The sequence below is a fragment of the Lissotriton vulgaris genome, chromosome 10 (assembly GCF_964263255.1).
Source record: "Lissotriton vulgaris chromosome 10, aLisVul1.2, whole genome shotgun sequence".
Lineage (NCBI taxonomy): Eukaryota > Metazoa > Chordata > Amphibia > Caudata > Salamandridae > Lissotriton > Lissotriton vulgaris.
In genome coordinates this window covers 600,610,536-600,636,088 of record NC_141698.1, presented here as the reverse complement: position 1 = coordinate 600,636,088, position 25,553 = coordinate 600,610,536, and the positions used below count along the sequence as shown (strand labels likewise).

General features: G+C 42.4%; 1 protein-coding gene across 1 annotated transcript in view; it reads left to right on the top strand.

Moving 5' to 3' along the window:
• LOC147688567 (multidrug resistance-associated protein 1-like) overlaps positions 1-25,553 on the top strand; it is a 900,980-nt gene that overhangs the window by 58,248 nt on the left and 817,179 nt on the right. Inside the window, exon 2 of the mRNA XM_086941435.1 lies at positions 12,398-12,574. Within this exon, the coding sequence (XP_086797561.1) occupies positions 12,398-12,574 (177 nt within the window). The remainder of the gene's footprint in view (positions 1-12,397; positions 12,575-25,553) is intronic.

Sequence of the window (25,553 nt, the reverse complement as noted above, 5' to 3'; positions counted from 1 at the left end):
GATGCCTAACAATCTGTTTTGATTGTTGCTGATGATGCTGTACTCGTAGATAGCAGACATGGTCTCATTTTCTCACATTGCGAGGATCAACAACATTAGCTTTTAGTAGAAAGACTGCGTGTGAGAGGATATCTATACAAAACGGTAATCTTTACTGACAGTGGGTCATGAGGTACACAGATGCTTTAACAGGAATAATAGTGCTTTGTCTGCTTTTAAAACACTATGACTGAACAAAGAAATGTCCCTTTCACATTCACATAACCATTATAGTTCTTTACATAATAATTGTTTTCTTCACTTGACCTTGAGTGTTCAAATATTCTGCTTAGTTCATGAACCTTATCTATGCACATGGATCGTGTCTGGTTGGGTTTATAGCCACTATGAAATATATAATGCCATGGCTTTTTAATATAAAAGTATGTAAAAAAGAATTACAAGTCATGAATTATGATCTTTTACTGTCTTGAGCGTCTTGAAGAATGAACATCCCATTAGGCAATCCAGAAATGTAATATATTTTGGGATTAATACCTCCTGCCATACATTTTAAAGATATTGTTAGCCACAGAGAAGTTCTGTTACCATAAAGTTGAACGATGCCCAGTTCCTCTATAAGGTCATGGAACTTCAGGGAAGCTACTCTAAACAAATACTTACGTAAATGGCAACCAACTCCTCAAAATCTATAATATCTATTACATGCTGATCAAAAGAAAAAATATCACATTTTTAAGACTTGAAAATGCAAGTGGAAACTCAAGATACTACCAAGACGAAGAGCTTAGTACTATTTCAGTATGTGTCAATTTCAGTACAAAGCCGGAAATAGGCCTAATTGAAGCAAACCTAGTCAATGAAGAGGCTATATGCAATCCACCAGAACTCAACATGAATTGGTCTTGTGGGTCAGCCAGAAAAGGGGATGGGATTAGTAACCCAAATTGTAGTTGGGAGCCCACACACCCTCAATAGCTTCACCAAGTCCGACACCCTGGCCAAAACCACCTTTGGAGGAAATGGCAATAGAAGCCTCATCAGTTATGTCTTATTCAACATGGAGTCCTGGGATATGCGACTTGACATGAGTGTTTACCGTGAGTCAAAACATGGGAGCTATATTACTCTACAAGACAAAATAGGTAAGTCTTCAATAACAGCTATTCTGGAAGTTTACTGAATCAAAGCAGTTTTCTTTGGTCTATTTGGTACTTAAATATGAAGCTGTAGGAAACTCAAGGACTTGCAAAATACCAAAAATAGTTTTTTAAGGTCCTTGTTGCTTCTAGGGCCAGGAACTCCAATCGAAGCACTGCGGTTTATGCTGGGTCATAGAAGCTTAGATCATATAATATAGCTGAAACCTGTCGTCTTCTAGATGTGACTATGGTCAAACCCAGCAGCAAGGACATATAGAGAGCTCCCTGATGTACTTTGTGGCTCTTGACACAGATGGTAGAATTGAATAGTTGTATCATATTGAAAAAATTCTAAAAACAAAAAGCTGTGGAAACTATTTGTTAATTGTCCATGCTACCATTATAAATGAATTTATTGCAGCTGCAGTACAAATTACTGGGAATGTATCCACGCACAATGCATATGGCCGGGATGCCCGCCACCCCCTCCCAACACCAATTCCCCAATGGGAGGAGTCAGACACAGGTTAGAGCTTTTGGAAGCCGGGGGGGGGGGGAAGTTACCCCCGCGGTCGTATTTATTAAAATATGAAACGAAATTTAAAACATTAAATTAAAACGTTTCATGAATTATGTACAATTTTACTTTCATTACATTTGGATGAAGACATGTTCTTTGGCTCACCTTAACAGATCTCTATAACAAAGGTTTCCTAGCCGAGTCTAGCATCCTGCAAATGCATACATTCTCAATTAAAATTGTACATCCTAGCATTAAGGGCCAACGGCAAGGTCTTAACCGGTGTCAGATCCCTACTACCAAACTCCCGCCCTCACGGTGTGAGTGGCGCATGCGCAGAGGACTTTACCCTCGTTGCCAACTGTAACTTCCCTTGTCGTGGGGGCCCCCTTTCACTCAACACCATCTTAAAGGTCGTCCGAGTTCCCGTGCGAGGTATCTGTTAGAAGGACAGCGTGGACTCCCCCCCCCCCTTCCCACACTCTCTTCCGCCGGAGCAAATATCCGGCCCCCGGGAAATTCGTAGGAGGGGCATCTAGCCGTCTCCACCCTGGGAGGGGCCTATGGCCGTCTCTGATAGGCGACCCATCTGTAGTGGGTGCCGCCTCCCCGTGGGAGGGGCCAATGGCCGCCTCCCCCCGGGCGCTCCCATCCATTCTGGGTGGCGCCCCCCCTAGGGACCTTGAAAGTACTGCTCACCGATCATGACCTTACCGCCCGACCAAAAAATAAATACGACAGTTGTTTTACCTACTAAGGAAAGAAAATTACACCTAATCTGAAACAGCTTGATGATTCATCAACTTTTCATTTCTAAAAAGGGGAAAAAAGTCCTAAAGCACAAGACAATTTTATTATCTATACACTCCTTTACTTCTCTACAAAGGAAAAAAGGCCTATACACAATCCAAGGCATGCATCAATGCTGAAAAACTTTGACTGCATCTCTTTAATACATTCGGATAACATCAACAATTACTTTATTCAAAAAGACATTGCAAGAGGGGCTGGTGGGTGGGTCAGAATTGCCGCTTGTTCCGTCGAGGGCTCACGAGCAACGAGTGGTGCAGCCTTCAGAGCACTGGAACAAGAGAACGCTTCTTTCGATTCCCGCTCTATTTATCCGTCTGCGGGAGGGCGGGGACCCTCCTCAGGTACGCCCCCTGGGCGCGGTCTTCCGGGCGGGTGTCTAGGACAACCCCTTCTGGGCGGGAAGGGCGTGCTCCGGCTACGCCACTTTGGGCATACCAGCCGAACCACGCCCCCCGCCCAAAATGGTTTCCCGGGGGGATCGGGGCACCCATCCATACGTTCGGGGGGACCGAGTGGTCTTCCCTTTCCATGAAACATGCAACACTCGGTAGCATGTCATATCCCTGCCTAGAGCAACAATACAATGCCAGAATTGAATCTTACATTGACATTATATGTCCTGAGGCACAAAGGAGCCTATATCTAAAATTCCGATTGGGAACAATACTGGTGCTAGCATTGATAAAGAAATTGGCTACAGACATGGTACTGTTGTAGACTTGTAACTGGGAATTGGGTGGCCCAGAGACGTTAATCCACTTTCTGTTCTTCTGCAAAAAAAGCATTGACATCAGGAAGCATATACCTAGGCTCCTTCTTAAAAGAAACAATATCAGGCGGCCTAAAGAATGATTGATCTCTTGCCGTTGAGCAGGAGCTGAAGTGATAAGGTTGTAGAGCGCCTTGCGGTTCTCCCTTTCTCCTCCCAAAGTTGACTTTGTTTTTAAGCACCTAGTAAGCTAAATACATCTTGATACAGTTCTGAGTAGATACCTTGTAAAGTTTATCATCCCAGATGAGTGCTCAGATTTCCTTTTTTCTTTTTAGGCTTCAGATATAATCAGTAGGAATCGTCCTGTAACCAGATAAAATTAAATAGTTGGAAAGTATGGTGCAGCTCTGCCCATGTTGGCTGTCTTTTTCAACCATGATTTGTGTTGGAGCTGCTCCCCTAAGCCTAAATGAAAAAAAATTGTGCCGGAAACTGAATACCCATAGGACAAGTTAATACTGTTTTTTCTCTTTTAACCTCTATTTCTAATTACAGTCCTGAGTAAATAATTTTAGTACTTTTTTATCCACTGTTTGTATTGTTATGTCTTTTAACTGCCAGCAAAAACTATTTGATTTGGTTTGAGTTGAGAATTAACCAACAAAACAAGAACATTCACATAAAAACACTACTCAGGGGAAATGCAACCCAACGTCATTTCAATAGAACAAAACAGTGGAACTAATTCAAAAGCCAATTCCTGGGGACACACATGGTAAGGATCAGCATCCCTACTTCAGCATCTCCTGTACTTCAATACAGCTGTAGTATTGAGTTTCCAAAGACAGCCTGGGCAAGTAGTCACAACTTACTGTAAGAGTTACTAGTATGATTGGAGCAGATAACCAGTGACTCTACTTGTAGGAACGAAGGGCCACTGAATTTAGATACATGGATTAAAACCAAAAGAAGCGTTTAGATCCAAAAAGGTAGTCTAACACTTAGTGGAATACATCTTTTTGTTAAAACTTTGTTTAGAGGAACACATTGCATCACCTACACCTCTTGAGGTGTGATGGCAATATGCAATCAACTCATAATTCCTCTTTGCCCACCACTCTCCTGCTGGCCATGAGGATCACACAAGGTCAGTGTTGTGTAAATCGTTATTTATCAAGTGCCCATCCCTATGACTGACCTGCCAATGGGAATTGTGATTGGTGTGATAGAATAGTTTTCAGCACCTTTAAGACTAGGGTTGAATGTTTTTGCTTAAGGAATTTTGGGCACGTCATCTCTCACTGTTCTTATGGCAGGTAGGTGAGGAATGGTGAGCAGTCCTTCTCTTAACCCTTAGCCTTTCCAACCTAGTAAAGTTTTCCATGACCAAGATTCCCAGACCCACAATCTCAATTTTTCGGGAATTTTCACTGTTCCCCAGAGAGCTGTAATGGCATGTCTTGCAGTCCACAGAGCAGGAGATATTGTCTTCCCCAAAATTAGTATAATGGGAATATCTGGTTATTAGGAAGTCACTCAACCAACTCTCCCCAATACCACACAAAACAGCCTCTAACGGCACAGAGTAAAATATTTAAACTTTGCAATCCAGATTTTGCTTGTCTTGTACCTTATTTAGTTATAATAGTAATATATTTAAATGCTGGAGATATCTGGGCTCTAACACCCCGTTACAAGATGTGTTACCCATTCAAGTTACAATCTGGTTTCGAATTTAGTATGAGAACAGTTAAGAAATTGTAATCTGGGTGGCAACAGTGTTTAGGGTAGACCATCCGAAAAGTACTGTAACACGGGGGCCCACATTGACGCAAAATCTCATGTATACTCACTTGATGTATACACATGTCACTTTCTCCATTGCTATCATTTTTCACAAACTTTTTTTCTGTCAGTTTGCAGCTTATGTAAGTTTGAGGCCCCAGGCAACCCCACAGAAATACCTTACCTGCCCTTGTAAGAAATTGTATATGTGTGAACTATACGCCTGGATTAACTGCAATTAAGTCTTCTGGTATTGGTTACCCTCATATTTTTTTTTTCTCTGAAGATATTCCTTTCTAGAAATTTCCAATGTGTGGGCAGTCCCACCACATATGCTGAAGATCCCCTAAGGCTCCACTCCCCCAACATAAGGCATTTTTAGAGGAGTAAAATGTATTCAGTTTTGCTGGGTATAGATATCAATCGAATGAGCTCCCTCCCCAGCATTCTATATGTATTCTTCATCATATCCTATAGTAGGTCCACATGGTGCAGATCCGTAAATTCATTGACTATTACTGTCGACCTGCTTCTTCTGAATGGGTATTGTTTTATTGGGGCGGATGTATGTAGTAGTGAATATAATGTTGATATTGTGCCTTTAGAGCTGCAAGTGTATTTTACAGATTTTTCAGTGGAGTAAGTTCATGAGTTTCTGCAGAATATACTGGCAAATATATCACCCAGTGTCTTACCTGGGTGTAATGCAACCTCTCAAGGTTGACAATAGCGAAGTCCTTTCTGTATTGCTCAAATTATTTGATGTTTTCATTAGAGTACATGTCTGAGATCATAATGTAATAAATTAATGTCTTTCTAAGGATCAAAGGGCCAGGAATCAATGATGAGAGAAATTCATATTACAATGTATAGGTGTGTGATGTAAGGGGATAATTGTCTGCTGGAGTTTCGAGCTCAGTGCATCCCATACTTTTAGCGTATTTTTCAGAGGGAGCACAAATACACATGGTCTATTGTGCCTTGTTTTCCATAAAAGATCCCTAAGCATCCTGCCCATAAGCACTCTACCGATGTACACCCAAATTGTTTCTGATGTTCTTGCGCTCCTTTCTGGTACAACAGAGAGTTGTGGTGCCTGATAGTAAGTCTTAAAATCTGGACATGCCAAATTCTCTTCCTTACAATATCTTGTAGGTCACCCAAGGAAGCTTCCCTTTCCATATAAAAATTTAGAAACGTATTCTTTATTTCTGTCAAAATAGTACCCGGAATGCTCATTGGTAATTTGGTATAGCCTGATACAGATATCAGACTTTTAGCTACACATTCATTTTAATACCTTTAATTTTGCCCAACCAGGGGACCGATTATGCTGACCATCTACAGAAATCCTCCATCAAGGCAGTCCGTAATGGCGCATTGTGGCGCATTGTTACATCTATACAAATCTCCTACGTAATGTGGAAAGTTCAAGTTCAAGAAATACTTTATTCGGTTACAAAAACCATAAAAGTACTGAACACATAAAAATGATCCATAGGTCACCAGGCAGCATAATGACATAAAGATACAATATAAAAAGGGAGGGAGTGCCCATTTAAATATGCAGCACATGATGCCAAAGTTTAAAAACAACAATGTGGAAAGTTAATTCCCAGACACTTTGTATTTCGTATGGCCCACTGAAACAAAGGATGCCCGTTAAGTTCATCCACCATTTATTGCAGGAGGTTTGGTTTTCAGAATCTCTGACTTGAACATATTCATTTTAAAACCGTCCACCTTTTCAAATGTTGTAAGTATTTGTAATATGATTGATTCAATAGTAAGAATAAGGATAGGAACACATCATTTGTGAATTGGAATATTTTACTTGTATCAGCTTCGAATTTCCGACCTCCCAGCCCACTGTCCTCGGTTGTTATATATTTGTGAATCTCTTCATGCTAATGGCAAACAAGTACGGGCAACAGAGGGCACTCTGTCAGGTCCCGCACCTCAGTACAAATGTTCAATAAGCTCCCCCAATTGCATTCAGTCTCTCAAGAGAGGAGCTTTGTATTCTGCCCCAATCATTACTATGAAGTGTAGTGTAAACCCATTTCTCCCATGACTTTCAATAGAAAATGCCAGTCCAAGCGGCCAAAAACATTAACAGTCTCAAATGTTACTAACATAGTTGGGATCAATTTCATTTTAGCCTTTTCAAGCAGGTGGACATCTCGATTAATATTATTATGGGGTTGCCCATGCTTTAGAAAAACAGATTGACTGGGTTGATATCAGGTAGGATAGAATAAAATCTTGTGCCCATCATTTTTGTCCACATTTTTGTGTCAATGTTTAAAAGTGTTATTGGCCTGTAAAATGCAAACCGTTTGGAGTATTTCTCTTGCTTAAATATTAAAGAAATGTTGAATTCAGCCATTGTGGGTATGACTAATACATCTTGTGTAAATGTACTGAACAATTATGTGAGATGAGGCACCTGTATTGCTGAAAATGGTATGCAGGGCTCTCCTGTAAACTAATCAGGGTGAGGAGTCATATTTAATTTAAAGAATTTTATAGATGCCACAACTTCCTCCTCAAATTTGGGGGGCTCTAGGGCTTTTGGTTGCCCTAGTGTTAGCTTGAACAGAGAGCAGCTCCCCACATATGCTTCTTGATCGATTTTCTAATGGATGTTCTGCCACATGTAAGGTGGTGTAAAAGAAATAAAAAGCCTCTCTTTTGTCCTCGTCTTTAAACGCCCTCCTGACTCCAGTCAACTGTTGTGTTTCTTCTATGCATCCCTTCTCTTATTTATTCTGTAAGATACATGCCAGGTAAGGTCCCACCTTGTTATATTATGTTATGAGTATTTGTAAAGCACACTATCACCCACAAGGGTATCCTGCAGTTAAGCAGGTGTGTGTCTAGCCCTGTCTATGGTAGGTTGATTAGTTGAAAAACCAGGTCTCCAGCTTCTTGCGGAATTTAAGTAGAGAGCATGAGCAGGAGGCTCTGATGTGGAGTGGGAGCCTGTTCCATTCTTCAGGATTGATGTAAGAGAACCATGTCCTCCTAATCTGGTTCTGTTTATGTGCGTGATGTGTGCAAGTAGGAATCCTGCGGAGGGGAGGTGTCTGGGTGCTTGATCGAAGGATATGCAACTGTTCAAGTAAGTGGGGTCTACGTTGTGTAGTACCTTTAATGTTTGCGTGAGGGGTTTGAAATGAGCGCATTTGTGTATCAGGAGCCAATGGATCTCTGAGGTGTGGTGTGATGTGAGTTCTGTGCAAGAGGTTGAAGATGAGTATGTCTGCCAAGTGCTGGACGGTTTCTAGTCTTCCAGTGAGTTGCTTGGTGATCCCAACGTGGAGGATACTTCCCTAGTCTAACCTGCAGATGACTTGGGTGTGAGTGATAATTTTTCTAGTTGTTGCTTGGGAGCCATTTGAAGATCTTCCTCAGCATCTTCAACTTGATGTTGACGATCGCGAACAAGGAAAAATCTCACCGGGAGGTGGATTTTCCTCGCTCGTGCTCACCAACTTGACATTAACGAACGCGAGCAAGGAAAAAACTCTGCTCTGAGTTTTTCGGAACTTTGCGAGCCCCGCGTAATGTGGAGTGCGGAAAACTCTGCAAACTCCATGAGCAGAACAGAGTTCATCGCCCAGACTAACTATTTACCTATTAGCAGTTCAACAAACTTCATATGATGTCCAGAAGTGATTGCAATTTGTGTGCCTCCCATTGGTCCGTCCACTATATCATCATCGATATGCAGCAGTCTGTCCCATTATTCTGGATCTTAAATATGCCTTCTTTTCAACTTTGTACAATAAGGTCATTGAGTAGCTGCTCCATTTGAAAATTTTCTATGAGTATCAATAAGCTCAAATCAGTGGTTTGCCCCTTTCTGTAGTGGTTTCTTTCTTCAGTTCACATTGCTTTTGAGGCCCATGAGTCACCCATGTGTTCCGTTCCATGGCTTTCTTGTTCGGGAGCTGCTGGCGTCCTGACTGTTCACACCCCTCGTGATTATAGTCCAGTTGAAGATTTGAAATCTGGACTGACACCAATTTGCTTGAGGCTCAATGCATTTTGTTGTGATATTCGAATATAATACCAAAGAGTTAAACTCATTTGTAACATATTTTCTCTTTCTTAAGTTTCTTCACAATTGGTCTATATTATTGACACAGCAGTTCGGTGGCTAGGGCAACATTTTGGTACAGAGTGTATTCAAATCCCTGAAACTTTACTCCTTTCTTTTGCCGCCCTGCCCTCAAAATCTGCTCCTTAACCTGGATACTGAATTTTCTCAAGAACATCTCTGGGTCATCTCACTTTTACTATCTTTGTTTGACCCACCCTGAGCTGCCTGTTGAGTTTCATTTGAACCCGATCATTGCCTATCACTTCCGAGGAGAGGCCTATCATGAATGGCTTTAGGGCAGGGCCTTCCATTCCTTCTTGTAGTCCTCGAATCCTCATGTTTTCCCAGCTAGCACAATTTTCCAAGTCTTCATATTTTAGCGCTAGGGAATCTGATTGCATTTGGAAGAAATTAATCTGATTCACTTCCTGATCCCACAACTTATAAGGTATTTCAGGGAATATTTAGGCATCCAAACACATGTTGTCCCCTTTCCTACTTGCTGCTAGTTAATGGTCATACAGTAGATCAATGTAGCCAATTGGCCTGTAAAGATTCTGGCAATTTGCATGGAGGGAAAAACATCTAAGTGTCACCTCTTACCATTGTAAATTTCCGATTTCAAACTCTACCATTTTCGGAATTAAATGGAAGCCTGGAAACCCTCCCAAGCAAATTCTATATGAGGACCTGGGGAGAACCCTAAATGCAGCAACTATGGTGAGTAACATTCCTGGAAAATGTCCTCCCAACAGAAAAGAATTACTGGAATGTCCGGCTGACCTGTTTCTTAAATAGGAGCTCCTGTGGTAATCATGTAAGAGGCCCTGGGTAGCACCTTAATGCACAGTATGGAACTATTGTACCTTCAGCAAACTCACCTACATTCATAAATGCACCTAGAACAAACCATTTAATAACCATTTAATAACATGTAGGCCTTAAACCAAAACGAATCAGAAGCAAACTAACCAGAGGTTATACATGGGGATGGGTAAAATGACTCTCCGCTCTGTGGACCACTTGTCACTTATGAAGGCATTGGGGTACCAAGAATTATACAATGAATGGTTTTACTGCTTTGTGAACTAATGTCTTCCTTTCATGCAACAAGGTAATTTCTGCCATTTTCCTCCATTGTGGACTATCGCCTTCTCACTGTTTTAATGCATTGATGTAATTGTACATCAGTAGCAGGAGGACATATTACTCCTGCAGTATTGTTTGTTCCCTACCCTCACATTTTTTAGAGAAAAGAACTAGATTGTCTCAATGCACATACTTCATCTTGTTTTCGATCTCTTACTATTACTGGTTTACATTTGGTTGCATCTTCTTTCTTGAAACTTGTAGAAATAAATATAAAAAAGTGTGTTACCCCCGGTTACCCTCATCCCTGACATCCACTGTTCAGTTTCTCATTTTCTTTAGCAGGATTCTTGCTGCCTCGTGTTGTTTATCCAAGTCTGTGAATCATAATAACTTTGCTTATTCTGGATGGCTGCCTTTAGGGTAGATCTCATAGGTTTAGCAAAAGGGACATTCTCCAAATTCAACCGTCGCTCCCTGTGTAAATCTGTGTAGTATGGTATGACAGGGGCCACTTGTTTCTCCTGATTGTATGTAGTGAACTTGAGATGGGCATTAGAGGTGGATATCCTAAATGTGGGGTTTCCTCCTGTGTGTACGTATCACCAAATGCTGGTAATAGCAAAGCTGCTAGCCCCTTTTTTCTCTGCTGTGGCACGTGATTGTACCTGGGTATTAATTCACATCTACTGAATGTCGCATTGCAGTGCTGGATGCCCTCCTTTAGTTAGGAGTCTGCCACATTGATGGCTGGGTTACTTATAGTACATGGCCTGTTTTGAGGTGGGGTCCCTAGTATTGATTGGCTTATTGGAACGGCAGAAAACATGGTTAAAGATTATCCGTATTTTAAAAAAAGGTGCTTGTTCCAAGCTCAATAGTCAAATTAATGTCCTCTCACATGAGTAGTTTGAGGATTTTCACTGTATGAACAGAGCGATCATTTAGCAAACAATATGTGAGAAAGCCCAACACCTACTCCATCTGCAGTTCTAAGCCTCTCTTAGCTCGTCCATAGCATTTCACGTAAGTGATGCCGAACAATTTGGAGTTCTGGAGTAACAAGATGGGGCAATCTTGCACTTGTCACGGAGGCCCCATAGTCGTGGTGGGGGCCCCACAGTTGTGACAGGGGCCCTGCACTCATGGCAGCACTTCCGCAGTGAATAACTGCAGTGCGGAAGTCCCGCCACAATGAATTGCACCCACTATGAGATGAGTGTGGACCCCGCTACGATTGCGGGCCGCCCGCCACAATTGCAAGGCCACCACACCAGTGCTGTGAATTGGACCATGTGTCTTCACTGCACTATTCCATTGAACAGGGTAGGAACTTAATTTTTCTCAATCAGATTTTGAGCCAGAAGAGCGGAAAAGGGAGAACAAAGTAGGAAGAGAAAGACTGAAAAACCAGAGATGAAAAAGAACTTGCAACACTGAGATAAAGAGACATGAAGTGTAGGGTGATGTAAGAAAGAGTCATGAGGTGGAAGCAAGGCTAGGGTGTCTTGGTGTTCAGCAATCCCACCATACAGCTGTGCTATCGGTCTCCTGAGAAAGACTTTAGACTCCTGTACTTATCTTTTTATTTTAATTTATTGTATTCATTGTACAAATTAAGCACTGACACCAGTTTTCTTTATTACCTAAAGTGTCATCAGAAAAGTTTTGATCCAGTAGAGGGGAGGTGTGGTGTTCATTTTGCAACCAGGCAATCTGAGGTGGAATCTTGCCCAAATAGTGTGATTATGGGTGAATTATGGTACCTCATTGTATATTAGCCGTCCAAGTCTGTCAAAACTGGCGGCGCTTAGACATAGGTAAACATGCCTACTAAGCAGTGCATGAATAACTGATCGTTTAAAGATGTGGACTGTGTACTAAATAGAGCAGCTTCAGAGTACATCACACATTCTCTCTTTAGCTCTAAGTCCTACCTGTTTACAGACCTTCAAAATGTTCACTTATGAACATGGCGGCCAATGAGAAATGAAGACACTTGATACACAGCTCTGACTGCTCCAACAGTGGAGAACGGCTCAATACTTGTCAATAAACCAAAGTGACAGTGATAACCTCTGCATTTATGCGTCTGGGAGAAAATGTGTGCTCCCCTGTTGTACATGCGTGGCTTAATAAAACATAATTGTGCAATTTGAATCTGTTACGCAGTAGTGCTTACAATGACATAGTTTGAGACTGTGGTTACAATTATATTTTCGTTTTAGGATCTAAATCTGACGTGGCATACAGAAAACCCTGACTTTACTCCGTGTTTTCATAATTTGATTCTCTACTGGATTCCCTGCATCTATCTGTGGATCTGCGCGCCCCCCTACTTCACCTACCTTTGTCACCATGACAAGGGTTACATCCGGATGACACACCTCAGCAAAGCTAAAACGGTAAGTACTTCGCTTCATCTCTTGCGCCTCTTTACCTTGTGTATTCTTACAGAGGATATTTCTTATATGTTTGTGGAGTGGTAATGGTAAATGTACTTGATGGTACAATTCCATGCATGTACTCTAAGACTACCTTGCACAGACATGCACTTACTTACACTTACCTAGTAGTGTAATTAATTGTGGAGTATGTGGGTAAAATGTATCCTTTTAAAAAAGGAGGTATTCAGGAATCTCAAATTCTGTTAAAATGGGCATGCCTTCAGTTTAGGGTTCATCCAAGGTTTGACAAAAATGGTGGTAAATTATGCAGTGTTGGCGCAATTTTCCCATAAATTGTCATAACATACTACACTGACTTTCATTGGGAGACACTGTAGGCATTTTCCACCAGTGTTGTTATGGTAAAAAGGCCCGCACCCTACAACTATTAATCATCTGCCACCAAAGGTTAGTAGTGCTATGGTCTACTCATGGAGAAAGAAGTTACCAATGTTAAAGTAGGGTCACTATCCCCCAATACATTCTAGCTCTCTCTTGGTAAGCATAAGGCAAACATTTATTTTGACCTCGATTGGGAGTCTTACGTACTTGCATCACAATTTATCGCACCCAATAAATAATGATGCCCTTGGGATTGTTTTGTACTAAACAAGGGGAATAGCATGCTGGTTTGGTACTCACTACATGAACATTTACACTCCCTGATATTTACAGGTGCCTTTTTCAGCCACTAATTTCAACCGGTCTAACTTGAAGAAATGTATCGGATGAGAGTCTGACGGTCAGACTTTACAAGAAAACTAATAATTCTGATACATGCTCTAACAGTGAATTGCACATGTGTTAGCAACTTGCACGGTTAATGTAATTTTATGAGGCAGTCTTAAGCGCAGTCATATATTGTTTATTAGAACATTGGAATGTTGGGAGCTCCATTGAAAGCAATGAAGTGCTCCTGGTTTATAATGGCTGGTATAAGCCTGGAGCTCCAACATTCCAATGTTTCTTTGTTCACAGCTCTGGCTGTGAACAAAGGCTTCAGAGACCCTGAGGGGATTCCAACCCCTTCGCGCTCCCGTAAGGCTTTGTTTTTTTTTGTTAGAACATTCTGCCCTCAAGTGACAGAATGTTCTAATAGCCTTATAGCCCTTCGTAGCTGGGCTATACCGGCTATTAAAGTCCCTATCCCTTGTTAAAGGCCCTCGCCTTCGGCTCGGGCCTGGAGAGGGCCTTTAATAGCCAGTATAGCCCTCTACGGCGGGCTATAAGGCTATATGAAAAAACATCTATTGCATAGTGCAAGGTGTCTTTCCCTCTTTCTGTCTCTTCCTCCATCTTCAGTCATTTTCTCAGTTTCAGTCCCTCCCTCTGTTTTGTTTGCCTAGCACACTTTTTGAGGCGTTTCCCATCTTTCTATCCCCCTCACTTTTTTGTGTTTCCTGCCTCATCCTCTCGTTCTCTTTCACTCCATCTTTCTGACAATATTGCTCCCCCTCTACCTATGTTCCGTAACTAAGACTTGCAGCCCATCCTCCATCACAGGTAACATTTGTTGGTCTGCATAAGCACCTTCTTTTCCTATCACATTCATTACTAATGTCCTGAGTCCTGACATGCTGTTGAGTGGACCCTCAACTATAATGTACAGTGAGAATGATTAAACATGTTGCTATAAAGAGAATCTTAATAGCTGCTCATGTCCATTCATGTATGACTTTTACTTTTGCTCTTACTGGGGATTAATGAGAGAGCTGAGGTACTATGTTCAGTATCACACAATGTGATGAAGAGGGGAAGCTGGGTAGCACATATTGTGATGAGGTTTTTACTGCTGGGTGACTAGCATGTCCATATGTATCCTAGCATGGTATGGATCTCACATAAGCAATTTATTTTCCTGCCTTCTTGTCCCCCATTAGATTTTGTCTGAACAGCGCGTGTGCTCTATGTTATGAAACGCAATGTTATCTTACTGAAGGTGCAGAGGCTGCCCCCTGCCTACCATTGGTTGACTTCATTGTTGCCTTAATTGGCTTGTTTCTTATTCATTAACTGCATAGGCTTTACTTCCTCTTCTTGTCTTTGTCCCACCCATGGAGCATGGGCACACTACTATGTCCTCCCACTGCTTTATTTTCAGGCTCCACTTTTTCTTTTTGTTTAAGCATTATATGAAAGTACATTCATTTTCACGCTTACTTAATGGCTTTCAAGATTATTGTGCCCTGATCCAGCTGATCATAAAGGTTTTAAAAAGAAACTTCTGGGTTTCTCTTCGCCACGCCATACTCTGTATTCCTCTGTCTGGCTGTGTGCTTCTACGCGACTTCCACTGCATTGCTTTTTCCTCTGTGTGCTTTATCTGCACCAGCTCCTCGTTACCCTCTTTTGCCCGCTTTATTCCCCACCCAAGCCCCTTGTTGCTTCCCATCCAAGCACCCCTGCTGCTTCAATCTCTCATCCACTGTGTGCTGTGGCCCCCACAAGAGCCCCATGCTGCTGCCGCCCCCATGTTGCTTCCTCTTCCAACTTTAAAAACTCACCCTCTTGCCCAGTTTTGCTTCTTCCCCTTCTCCCCCATATTGCTTTACCCACCCATACACCCCTGTTGCTTCTTCCATTCATCCCCTATGCTGCTTTGGCTCCACCTATGGCCCATGTTGCTTCCACTTCCGTGTTGCTTCCCCCAACCTGTTTAAAAACTTGCACTCGGGCCTGGGTTTCTTCCTCCCCTTGTCCAAGTGTTGTGCCCCCATGTTGATTCTTCCCCATTTTGGTTCCCACACCTGTCTTAAAAAAAATAAGAACACTTTTACTGGTTTTTCCTAGTCTTTGTAGTTACTGGCCCAGCTCAGATCGGTAACTAAAAAAAAAAAAAGGGCCTGCACTTTTTTGTAGGCGTGTGCATGCGTGGTTCGCGCACCTACAAAATGACTCCGCTGGTCAAGTCAAAAGCTTTTTACTTTTGACAAAATTCTTCAGGCATGCCATGAAGCACACCATTGGGTATTCTGTGCCATATAGCTAAACCATTTGCAAAGCAGTAGGTTCCAAAGGTGAGCCCTATAGGCTTTGCCAGTGCTTGTTTCTGTCTGTCGTTGTCTGAATGTGAAAATGAGACTGTGAATCAGGAAGCTGGAAGACAGATTGTGGCATGGGCAGAAACACCTGGATACTGCTGGCAGGCACCTGGGTCTATGCTGCCATTATGTTTAAGAACTATATAGTCACATGGGCTCAGATCCATGAGCTTTATTTATTTATTTATTTATAGAGTTGTATATAGTGGGAACATGACCCAAGAGGGTCTCAGAGCACTTTACATATGTTCAGGGAAAATACACATGCAGTGCAAAACAACTACATATTCAAGAGTGATAAAGGATGTAGCAACACCAAGTTGATGGAAGAGAGCCCCCTACAGCACAAGGCTGACACGTCAACATACAGGAGCGAAGACAGTAAGTAATAAACATAGGTGAAGAGAATGCACCTTATCGTTATCCACAGGGAGAAGTTTGTGAAGTCTGGTTCAGAAAAGTATTCATCAGTAAGACTTTAACTTCTTTTTTTAAAGCTGCAGTTGAGGTATTCTGTCTGGTTTCAGGGATCAGGGAGTTCCAAATTCTCAGGCCAATACCTGAGAAGGCACGGTTGTAGGTTTTCCTTTTATGAAATGTTTATGGCATCAGTTATATTGTGCTGGTGCTTCTGGAGGATCTGCAGCCGCCAGATGGCTCCAGTTTGTGTGCAAGGTACAATGAGGAATTGAAGTGTAGGGCTTTGTGGGTCATGCAGGCAATTTATAATTCAATTCTAGCCTCATATGGAAGCCAATTTAGAGATTTCAAATAAGGAGGGATGTGGTTGTTCCTTTTGTATCTTGTGATGAGCCTTGCAGCAGAGTTAAGTGAGGCCCTTAGAGGAGCTACCTTGCACCTAGGTCGACCTCAAAGGGATGCACTTCGATATTCCAACCTAGAAATGACTAGGGCTTGAACAGCAGACTTGAAGTCATTAGGTGGGAAGAAAGGGTTTTATTTTTCTAAAGATACTCATTTTAAGTTCTTTCTTTTGGTGTCTATACTGAGGTGTTTCTGCATGTTCATGTTCTTATCTAGCCTGATTCACAGTGATCTCATGGAATCTATAACGTGTGCTATGCATTTGAGGGCTGTTTGTTGTTATATATATTCTTCAATAATGGGAAATTGCTTGGGTGGTGCGATTAGGAGGAATTCCAGTTTGAGAGAGTTTAGTTTGAGGTGGCTGGAGGTCAATACATTTTGGATTTTATGTAGAGTAGTGTTGAGAGCCCTGATATCATCAGGGGAAGAGATTTTCAGGTACAATTGAGTGCCGTCAGCATACATGTGATAGTGAATGTAAGAAGATTTTAGAATTTCAGTAAAAGGCTCCATGAACATGTTGAAGAGAGTGGGTTAGTGTTGACCCCTGTGGAAACCCTAGTGTGATCAGAGTGGAATTGCACAAGAACTGATTGACCTTGATTCTTTTGTGGAGAAATGAGGCGAACAATTTTAACACTGACCCAGAGAGTCCCATCCTGCATTCCAGTATTTCTAGCAGGTTGTCATGTTTGACAGTTGACGAGAGGTCGAGGAGGAATAGAAGTCAAGATTTGTTCTGATCCAGCATTTTTAGCACGTCGTAAATTATGTGTGTAAGGGCCATTTCAGTGCTGTGACCCTGACGAAAGCCAGATTTGAATTGGTCTAGGAAATGGAATTGATCTATATGGTTACATAGTTGGACATGCACCGATTTCTTGTGGAGCTTCGCCTGAGTTGGAATGTTATTGATTGGACAGAAGTTATTTAGGACTTCGTGATCCACTGAGGGTTTTTTCAGAATAGGGGTTACCTGCCCCGACTTTAGGCAATATGGAATTACACCTTGAGGTAGGGAGGCATTTACTAACTTGGTCCACACAGTGGGAGTATAGACTTCTTCATCTCTTTGAAGAAGTTCGAAGGTGAAGGATCACTGTAGTGGTTTGAGGGTTTCAGTGCTGTAAGAATATTGAGTATGGTGATATTGTCAAAGGTGTTGAATTGGTTCCAAGAGGTGACTTTAGGGGGGATATGTCCTATGAGAAAAGGAGGCTCCATGGCAGGGAAGTGGGGGAGGGGGTTGATAAGGAGTATGACTGTAAGGTGGTTCATTCCTGTGTGTAGATCATGTAGGAAAGTGTCCTTTTTTGCATGGTTACCCTCATGTTTTGCCTGACATCTGATGCAACCTGGCTTGTTGTATCCTGGTTCTCCGACGATCCGGTTCCCAGGGCCTGTGTTCTTTCCCAAGACTGTATCTTTGTATCCACAATTGGCACATCTCTGGCCACAGGTAAGCAGCTTGTAAAAGGTACCATGGGTACCAAGGGCACTGTGACCGGAGAATGCCTCTACGAGCTGCAGCACCTATTATGCCACCCTTGGAAGCCCTATACCTTAAAACCCACACACTGCCATTGCAGAGAAAAGTGAACAGTCGACATGGCACTCCTCCCTAAGTGCCATGCCTGCAACCCACTGCCTGAGGCCTAGGTAAGTCACTGCTCTAGCAGAGTGCACTAGCCCTAAGGTGAGGGTACAGTGGTAGGAACCCTATGCCCATATTGTGTCTAAGCCCATACTTAGACATTGTAAGTGTAGTAAAGCCATGAAGAATATATGGTTTGGGAGTTGGTCATTACAAACTCCACAGCTCCATAATGGTTTTACTAAAAACTAGGAAGTTTGATAGCAAACCTCTCAGCACATTAAACCCACATTGATGCCAGTGTTGGATTTAATGTAAAATGCACTCAGAGGGAATCTTAGAGAAGCCCCCTGAAAATCAACCAGCCCTGGTGTGGTTTCTGAATGGCTGCATGCCATAAGCCACCACCAGAAAGGTTTCTGGACCCCTGGGTAGAGAGGCTCCTCTCTCTGGGTCAAGAAACCAAGCCCATCCTGGGCAGATGTTTCTTGCCTCTTTCCCCCATGATGGGCTGGGTCCACAAAAGGGAAAGCCTCAATGTCCTGCTGCATTTGGAAGTTGTACCTTCCTTTTGCTGGCCCCAGTAACTGGCTCCCACCGGTTCTGGACCCCACTTTGGGTGGGAGAATCAGTGGGAAAAACAAGCAGAGGTGTCCTACCTTTGCCAACTCTACCCCTCAGGTGGGGGAGGCGAGGTGAAGTACATATCTCAGTCCCTCCATCTTGAAGATGGGGGACTCAGCCAATTAGGGAAAGGCTAATACTCCCTCCCACTGGAGGTTGGCATAATAGGGGTTATACCCACCCCAAGGAAGGGACCCATTATTCCTGACCTACACACCTCTTTAAACACCCCTAAATATAGCATTATGAACAACCCAGAACCTTGCCTCCTCAGATTCGGAGAAGAAAGAAGAAGGACCAAAGAGCTGTGCTGACCTAGGAAGAAGAAGAGGACACCAACTGCTTTGGCAACAGCCCTACAAGCCTGTCCCATCTACGACCTGCTTACAGCAAGAACCCCAGTCAGTCTAGTAGCCAGCGATCTCCAGAGCCCAGAGGACCTACCCTGGAACAATCTTACAGACTCTATCTCACGTGAGCACCGGTTTACTCAAGCAAAGACTCACCCACAGAATCCCGATTTTGGTGACTCCACGATTCTGCAACACTCTGCACCCGTTGCCAACAGCCCAAGTTTGAATGGCCCAACACCACAAGGATGTCTCCCCAGCGATCCTGACCTGGCATCTGGTAATCCTTGACCTCCCTCAAGCTTCAAGCCTAGGCCTGCAGCTTCAACCTGAAGGACCAACCACCCCGCAAACAGTGCTGGTAAGAAAAACAGACACCAGAAGACACCCCAGCACCGATGCCCCACATCCTTGGGTGGCCCAGCCAATGGTGTCCAGGCATCCCTCAAGAACCCAACTTACCTCTCTAGCTGATGGTCGCCTTCAGGAAGTCTCCCTGCCCAAGCCTGTAGCAACGTCGCAGAAACAAAGATTTCCGTTGAAAAGCACAGGGTCCCCGATGTCCTTTATGCACCCTGCACCTGGCTGCCCCTGTGCAGCTGGAGGTGCAGCTCCTGTGCTGGTCGTTGGCCTATGCAGTGCTGAACTTAACCCTAGGAGCTTTGCTTCAACACCAGAGTGGCCTGCTCATCAGTAGTCTGTAACCAAAGGCCCCCTTAGCCCCATTGGCTAACATTGGGCTCCTTCATTCTGCACCCGGCCGCTCCAGTTCCGATAATGGTGCAACTTGAGTGCCCAAATAGACCTTGGGGAACCTTAGTCCTAACCCCCAAAACTCCCCCTCGTAGGTTGTGCACTTACCTGAGAAATTGCTAACACTTTTTCTCCCATAGGAACCCATGTTAAGAGATTTCGGGAGCCTAAAATATTGTGTTGAACTGATGTTTGTATAGAGAAAAGAGAACTAATCTGCATAGTATGAAAAAATCTTACAATGTATTGGTGTGGTATCTAGGCATACCACCCCAGTACTCAAAGTAATCCAAAAGTAACTAAAAAGTAATCTACAAGTAACTATTGTGTATTTCAAACTGCATTTTAAAGCAATACAAACCTGTAACAATTGCAAATCCATCCTCAATTGCATATCTGTGTAAAGGTGTACAATTGAAAGTATATTTTACCTACCTGTACCAAGTCCTGCTTGGTTCCAGAAATAAAATACAAGTATACTTTTTTAAATATTTATCCAATTAGTGTGGATTCAGTCTCTGAGTGTGTGCATCCATCTTGATTGAAGTGAATACAATAAATGCTAAACATGCCCTCTGAATAAGTCTAACTACCACAAAGAGAGCTGTTAGTACTTACCTAATTTAGCGTCTTCTGTACCTCTGGGGACTCCCTGGACTCTGTGCACACTTTACCTTATTTTGGTACAGTGTAAAGTAGTGATGGAGGCAGGTAAAATCTCATAAGATTTATTGAGATAAATGGTAAAACAGGTGGAGCCAGGAAGCACAGCTGTACAGTAGCTCAGGAAGGCTTCAACTGCTCTCACATGGAATACGAACCTTACAGCAGTAATTAACATTCTACAGAGTGGCTCGCTCTAACACGAGCCTTAAAGCAAAACACAAAGAATAATGGTAAGCACAACATAACACATCCCCCCCCCTCACAATAATAGGCAAAGGGAACTCCAAGGGGAAAGGCAAGGGAAAAAGGGAAGGAGGAAGGAAAAACAAAAAGGGAATTAATAAACTACTTAACATAATCCTTTAGCCAACAAGGCAACACTCGCGTCCTATTGGAAACTTTAACAGCAGGTAATGTGGGTGCTGAAACAGTGTCACTATTAACAGAAGAGGAACTTACATTGGGGAAGGAAGACACATTATCACGCACATGACCGGTGTCAACTGAGCTGGGTTCCTGTTCAGCATGGCAAGGTTTATGTGAGAATTCACTTGTCTGACAGTCAGGAGAAACAGGAGAATCGGTTACCCCATCCTCCTCCCTTAATTGAGGCAGAGAAACATTAGGCGCAAGTTGGGACTGCAAACTGCTGCCCTGAAAGTAATCCTCAACCCAATCAAAATCAGTAAGTTTGCCTTTTACGATTTCACCCGCATCATGGTTTTGACAAATATCCAAAGCCACATCTTTCAGGTTCCAAACTTTTCCGTCACTTAACCTGACTGAGTTCCTAAGAACTTCAAGAACCTGTTTAGGCGAATCAAACTTGTTCTCACCTTTCAAAACCTTGTACGGTTTCTTAATCCTGACCCAATCACCAGTTTTTACAATGAAATTTTTCACACCATGGCGCTGATCATAGTAAGCCTTGCTCTTGTTATGCACTAATTCCAAACTTTTCTTGACCTCAATAGGTGACCATTGTTGGACATTATCTTTGAATAACCAGCTAGGGTTAAATTTACACCTAGGTAACCTGCCACGCATCATCACAAAGGGAGAAACTCCTGTGCAGTTATTTAAGGTCACTTTGTAAGACCACACAGCTTTTTGTATTTCCAATTTCCAATCCAAACCTTTGTAATTTGCAGCTTGCAAAATCCCCTTAATAACTCTATTGAAGCGTTCAACAGTTCCATTCCCGCTAGGATTGTATAATGAGGTCGTTTTGTGTGTAATACCACACTTCACAAAATAATCTTTAGCAACTTTGGACAAGAACTGTACACCATTGTCCGTTAAGATATTAACGGGTAAACCTTCCACTATAAAAATTTTATCCAAAAACTTCAACACAGCCTGAGTATCCACTCTATCCACAAATTTAACTACAGGCCACTTGGTAAACAGATCAATGGCAACCAAACCATATTCCTTCGGGTCCCCTACAGGACCAAATATGTCCACAGCGATAGTTTCCCAAGGCATGCTAGGAATGAGTCCCTCACTCATAGCTGGTCTCAGAGTCCTCAAGGATTTGTCTGCAGAACTGCAAACAGGGCAACCTCTGACAAAAGTCTCCACTTCACTGTCAACTTTTGGCCACCAAAACAAATTTTTAACAGATAACTTAGTTCTTACTATGCCGAAATGTCCCTCATGACATAACTCTAAGATTTTTTTCCTTAACCCAGAAGGTGGAACAATCCTGTCCCCTCTCAGTAGAACCTCTTTCTCAAATGACAATTCAGAGCGTACCTCCCAAAACGGCTTCACAGTGCCAGATAAAAATCTCTCTTTCGGCCAGCCGTGACAAATAAACTTTGAGACCTCTACTAATTCCTTGTCAGCATTGTGTTCTCTTAACCAATCCTCCCTGCTAATGGCCGGAAACCCAGAATCGTGTATAAACGCCACACTAACGTTTCCCCAAGGGTCATCAACGCATTCTTCCAGGGGGGAAGGAAGTCTTGATAGGCAATCAGCAACAACATTGTCTTTTCCTGGCACATATGTGATATCGTAAATGTATTCTTTCATACGCATGGAGATCCTTGCCAACCTAGCAGAAGCAGTAGCAGTGCCATCAGTGGATAAAATGTGGACCAACGGTTTGTGATCAGTCCTAATGTGAACCATTTTCCCCCAAACAAATGCGCGAAAGTGTTCTAAAGCCCAAGCACAAGCCAAGGCTTCCCTTTCTATAATAGGGTATCTGCTTTCAGCAGGTGACAAGGCTCTGGATGCAAATAAGATTATTCTGTCTTTACCCTTTTCATCTACTTGTGATAAGACTGCGCCCAAACCCTTGTCGCTTGCATCCGTTGTCAGACAACAATCCAAATTAGGGTCGAAACTAGACAAGGCGCTCACCTTTTGCAACTCCCACTTGATCCCAGAAAACTCTTTCTCACACTCTTTAGACCATTCAAATTTCACGTTTTTCTTCAGTAGGGATCTGATGTTATATACCTTTGAAGCAAAGTCCTTGATGAACTTGGCACAATACTCAGCCATACCCAAAAAGGATTTGATTCCTTCTTTAGAATCAGGTGCAGGTGAGGTAACAATACTTTCTATTAGTGAAGCTTTTGGTCTGACGCCCTCCTCACTAATTATATGGCCAAGATATGAAACGCTTCTTTCACCAAATTTGCATTTAGACAGTTCAACAGTCAACCCAGCAGAACTAAGTGTGTTAAAAACTTTCCACAACTTGGTGTCATGATCCTCTTTATCAGTGCCAGCAATCAGAACATCATCCTGAAAGAAACAAATGCCATCCATATCACCAAACAATTTGTGCATTAAGCGTTGAAATATAGCCGCGGCTGATGCAAGGCCGAATGGCATCCTTATAAATTGAAAACAGCCAAATGGTGTGATGAAGGCTGTTAGATGCCTAGACTCAGGATCCAAGACTACCTGGTGGTATGCAGCGGAAAGGTCTACTGTGGAAAACCAAGTCGCTCCCCTTAAGGAGGAAACCATTTCATTAATTTTGGGCAAGGGGAAACGTTCAATCACAATATTTTGATTAAGATGGCGTAAATCAATACATAAACGGATTTTACCGTTGGGTTTCCTCGCTACGACTATTGGACTAATCCACTCCGAAGAGTCTACCTCTTCGATAACACATTTAGCTAATAGACCCTGAATTTCTTTTTTGACTTCATCTCTTATCAACAGAGGAATAGGCCTAACCTTATGCACTTTGGGTTGTGCATTTCCTTTGAGCATGATTTTATGCTCAAAACCCATAAGCTTGCCTAACTGTCCGCTTACTACGCTGGTGAATTTACTCTTCAAAATATCTTCCAATTTGCTGCCCTCATCTACAACTAGCACCTTCTCCTTGCTATTAGGGTCTAAAATGATATGAAGATTTTTCTGGTCAAACCACCCCAGAACAGAGGGTCCTTTTTTTGCTATGTACAACTTGCCCCTGGTCACCCTACCTTTAAATATGAAGGTGAGCCATCTGAAGCCCAAAAGGTCAATTTTTCCACCTGTATAACTCACCGGACTAACATCTGAGGCATTTAACTTATCACCTATTTTCTGTGTGAAATTCTTCTTCCATATCTCTTCGTTGACAATCGTATATGGAGATCCAGAATCTGCATATACCTTAACTTTAACACCACCAAAAGAGACTTCACAGATAGGTTTGCCCTCCATAGCTTCATCAGTAATGTTCAACATGTAATTGCCTTCTTCAGTAATGCTCAACATGTAATTTCCTCTCACATTCTTTACACAACCATCATCTTCTTCACTACTTTCATTAACACACACATCCTCATTCCAAATACATTTGACGTTAGTACGCCTGCGGCACATTTTGCTAAAATGGCCTATGAGACCACAAACACTACACTTTTTCCGTAGGGCAGGGCATGACTTGTAGTAAGCCATATGTTCTCTGCTACCACAACGGTAACATCTTTTATCTTCCATTTTGTTATCCATTCCTTGATTCTTGAAAGGTTGACCAAAGTATTTGTTTTGAACTTGCTTATTCTGATATTTTGGTGTTCCTTGGATTTTGAAGACAGCAGATGATGCCTTGTCTGAATCCTTAACAGTATCTTTAACTACAGTAGCACATCTCCCCGACATTTCCGATTTCCTCATTATCGCAAGTACATCGTCAAGAGGTGCATCACCATTTACCCAAAGGCGATCTTGAATCGGAGAATTGTCGTTGTGCATAACCAATTGATCTCGAATTAGTTCGTCATGTAGGTCTCCAAACTTACAGTCAATAGCAAGTTTTTTGAGGTCATCAACCCATTCATCAACCAATTCATCTTTTTTTTGTTTTCTTTGGAAGAATTTGTGTCTTACTACACCTATACAGACTTTAGGTGCGAAATATCTGTCCATATCCGCAATGGCATTGTCAAATTCACTTGAATCAGGATCAGCTAGTTTCTGCATGCGTGAATACGTTTTTAAACCTCTAGGACCTAAAGAATGTAGAAGTATTCTTTTCTTTTGTTCCGGTTTCATTTTAGCATTCTCGTCAATTGCACATATATAGTTATTAAAACATTCTTTCCATTCCACCCACTTCATGTCAGGTTGTGAACCAGTAGACCAAAAAGGTTGTGGGGGACTAATAACAAAACTTTGTTGAGCCATTACTTCTTCAGAACCACTTTCACTTTGGCATTGATCCCCAGAATCCATATATATATAATATGTAAAGGGTTTGTTCAATAGTACTCCCTTTTAAAATAATACACTTGGTTGATTAAAAGGAAAACAAGTGCCCCGACAGTCTCACCTGTTTATCTTTATCCTCCTTAGTTGAAAGAAACGTTATCCAAATAGTGTGAGCCAAGGATGGATTAGCGCCGGTTTAATAAAGCTCAATTGTCTTTTTTTTTTTTTATATGAACTGCCTCGGTGACTGAGCCTCGGTAACTGACTTTCCGAGATTTCTTCGACCAACTTAAAATGGCCGCCACGCAGGGTCACGCAACGTGACCTTAGCGCGAATACGTCATCACGCGATTAAACTAGGAGCGCGTGACAGACGTAAGGCATTCTGTGGTCGCGCGTCGGGAGAT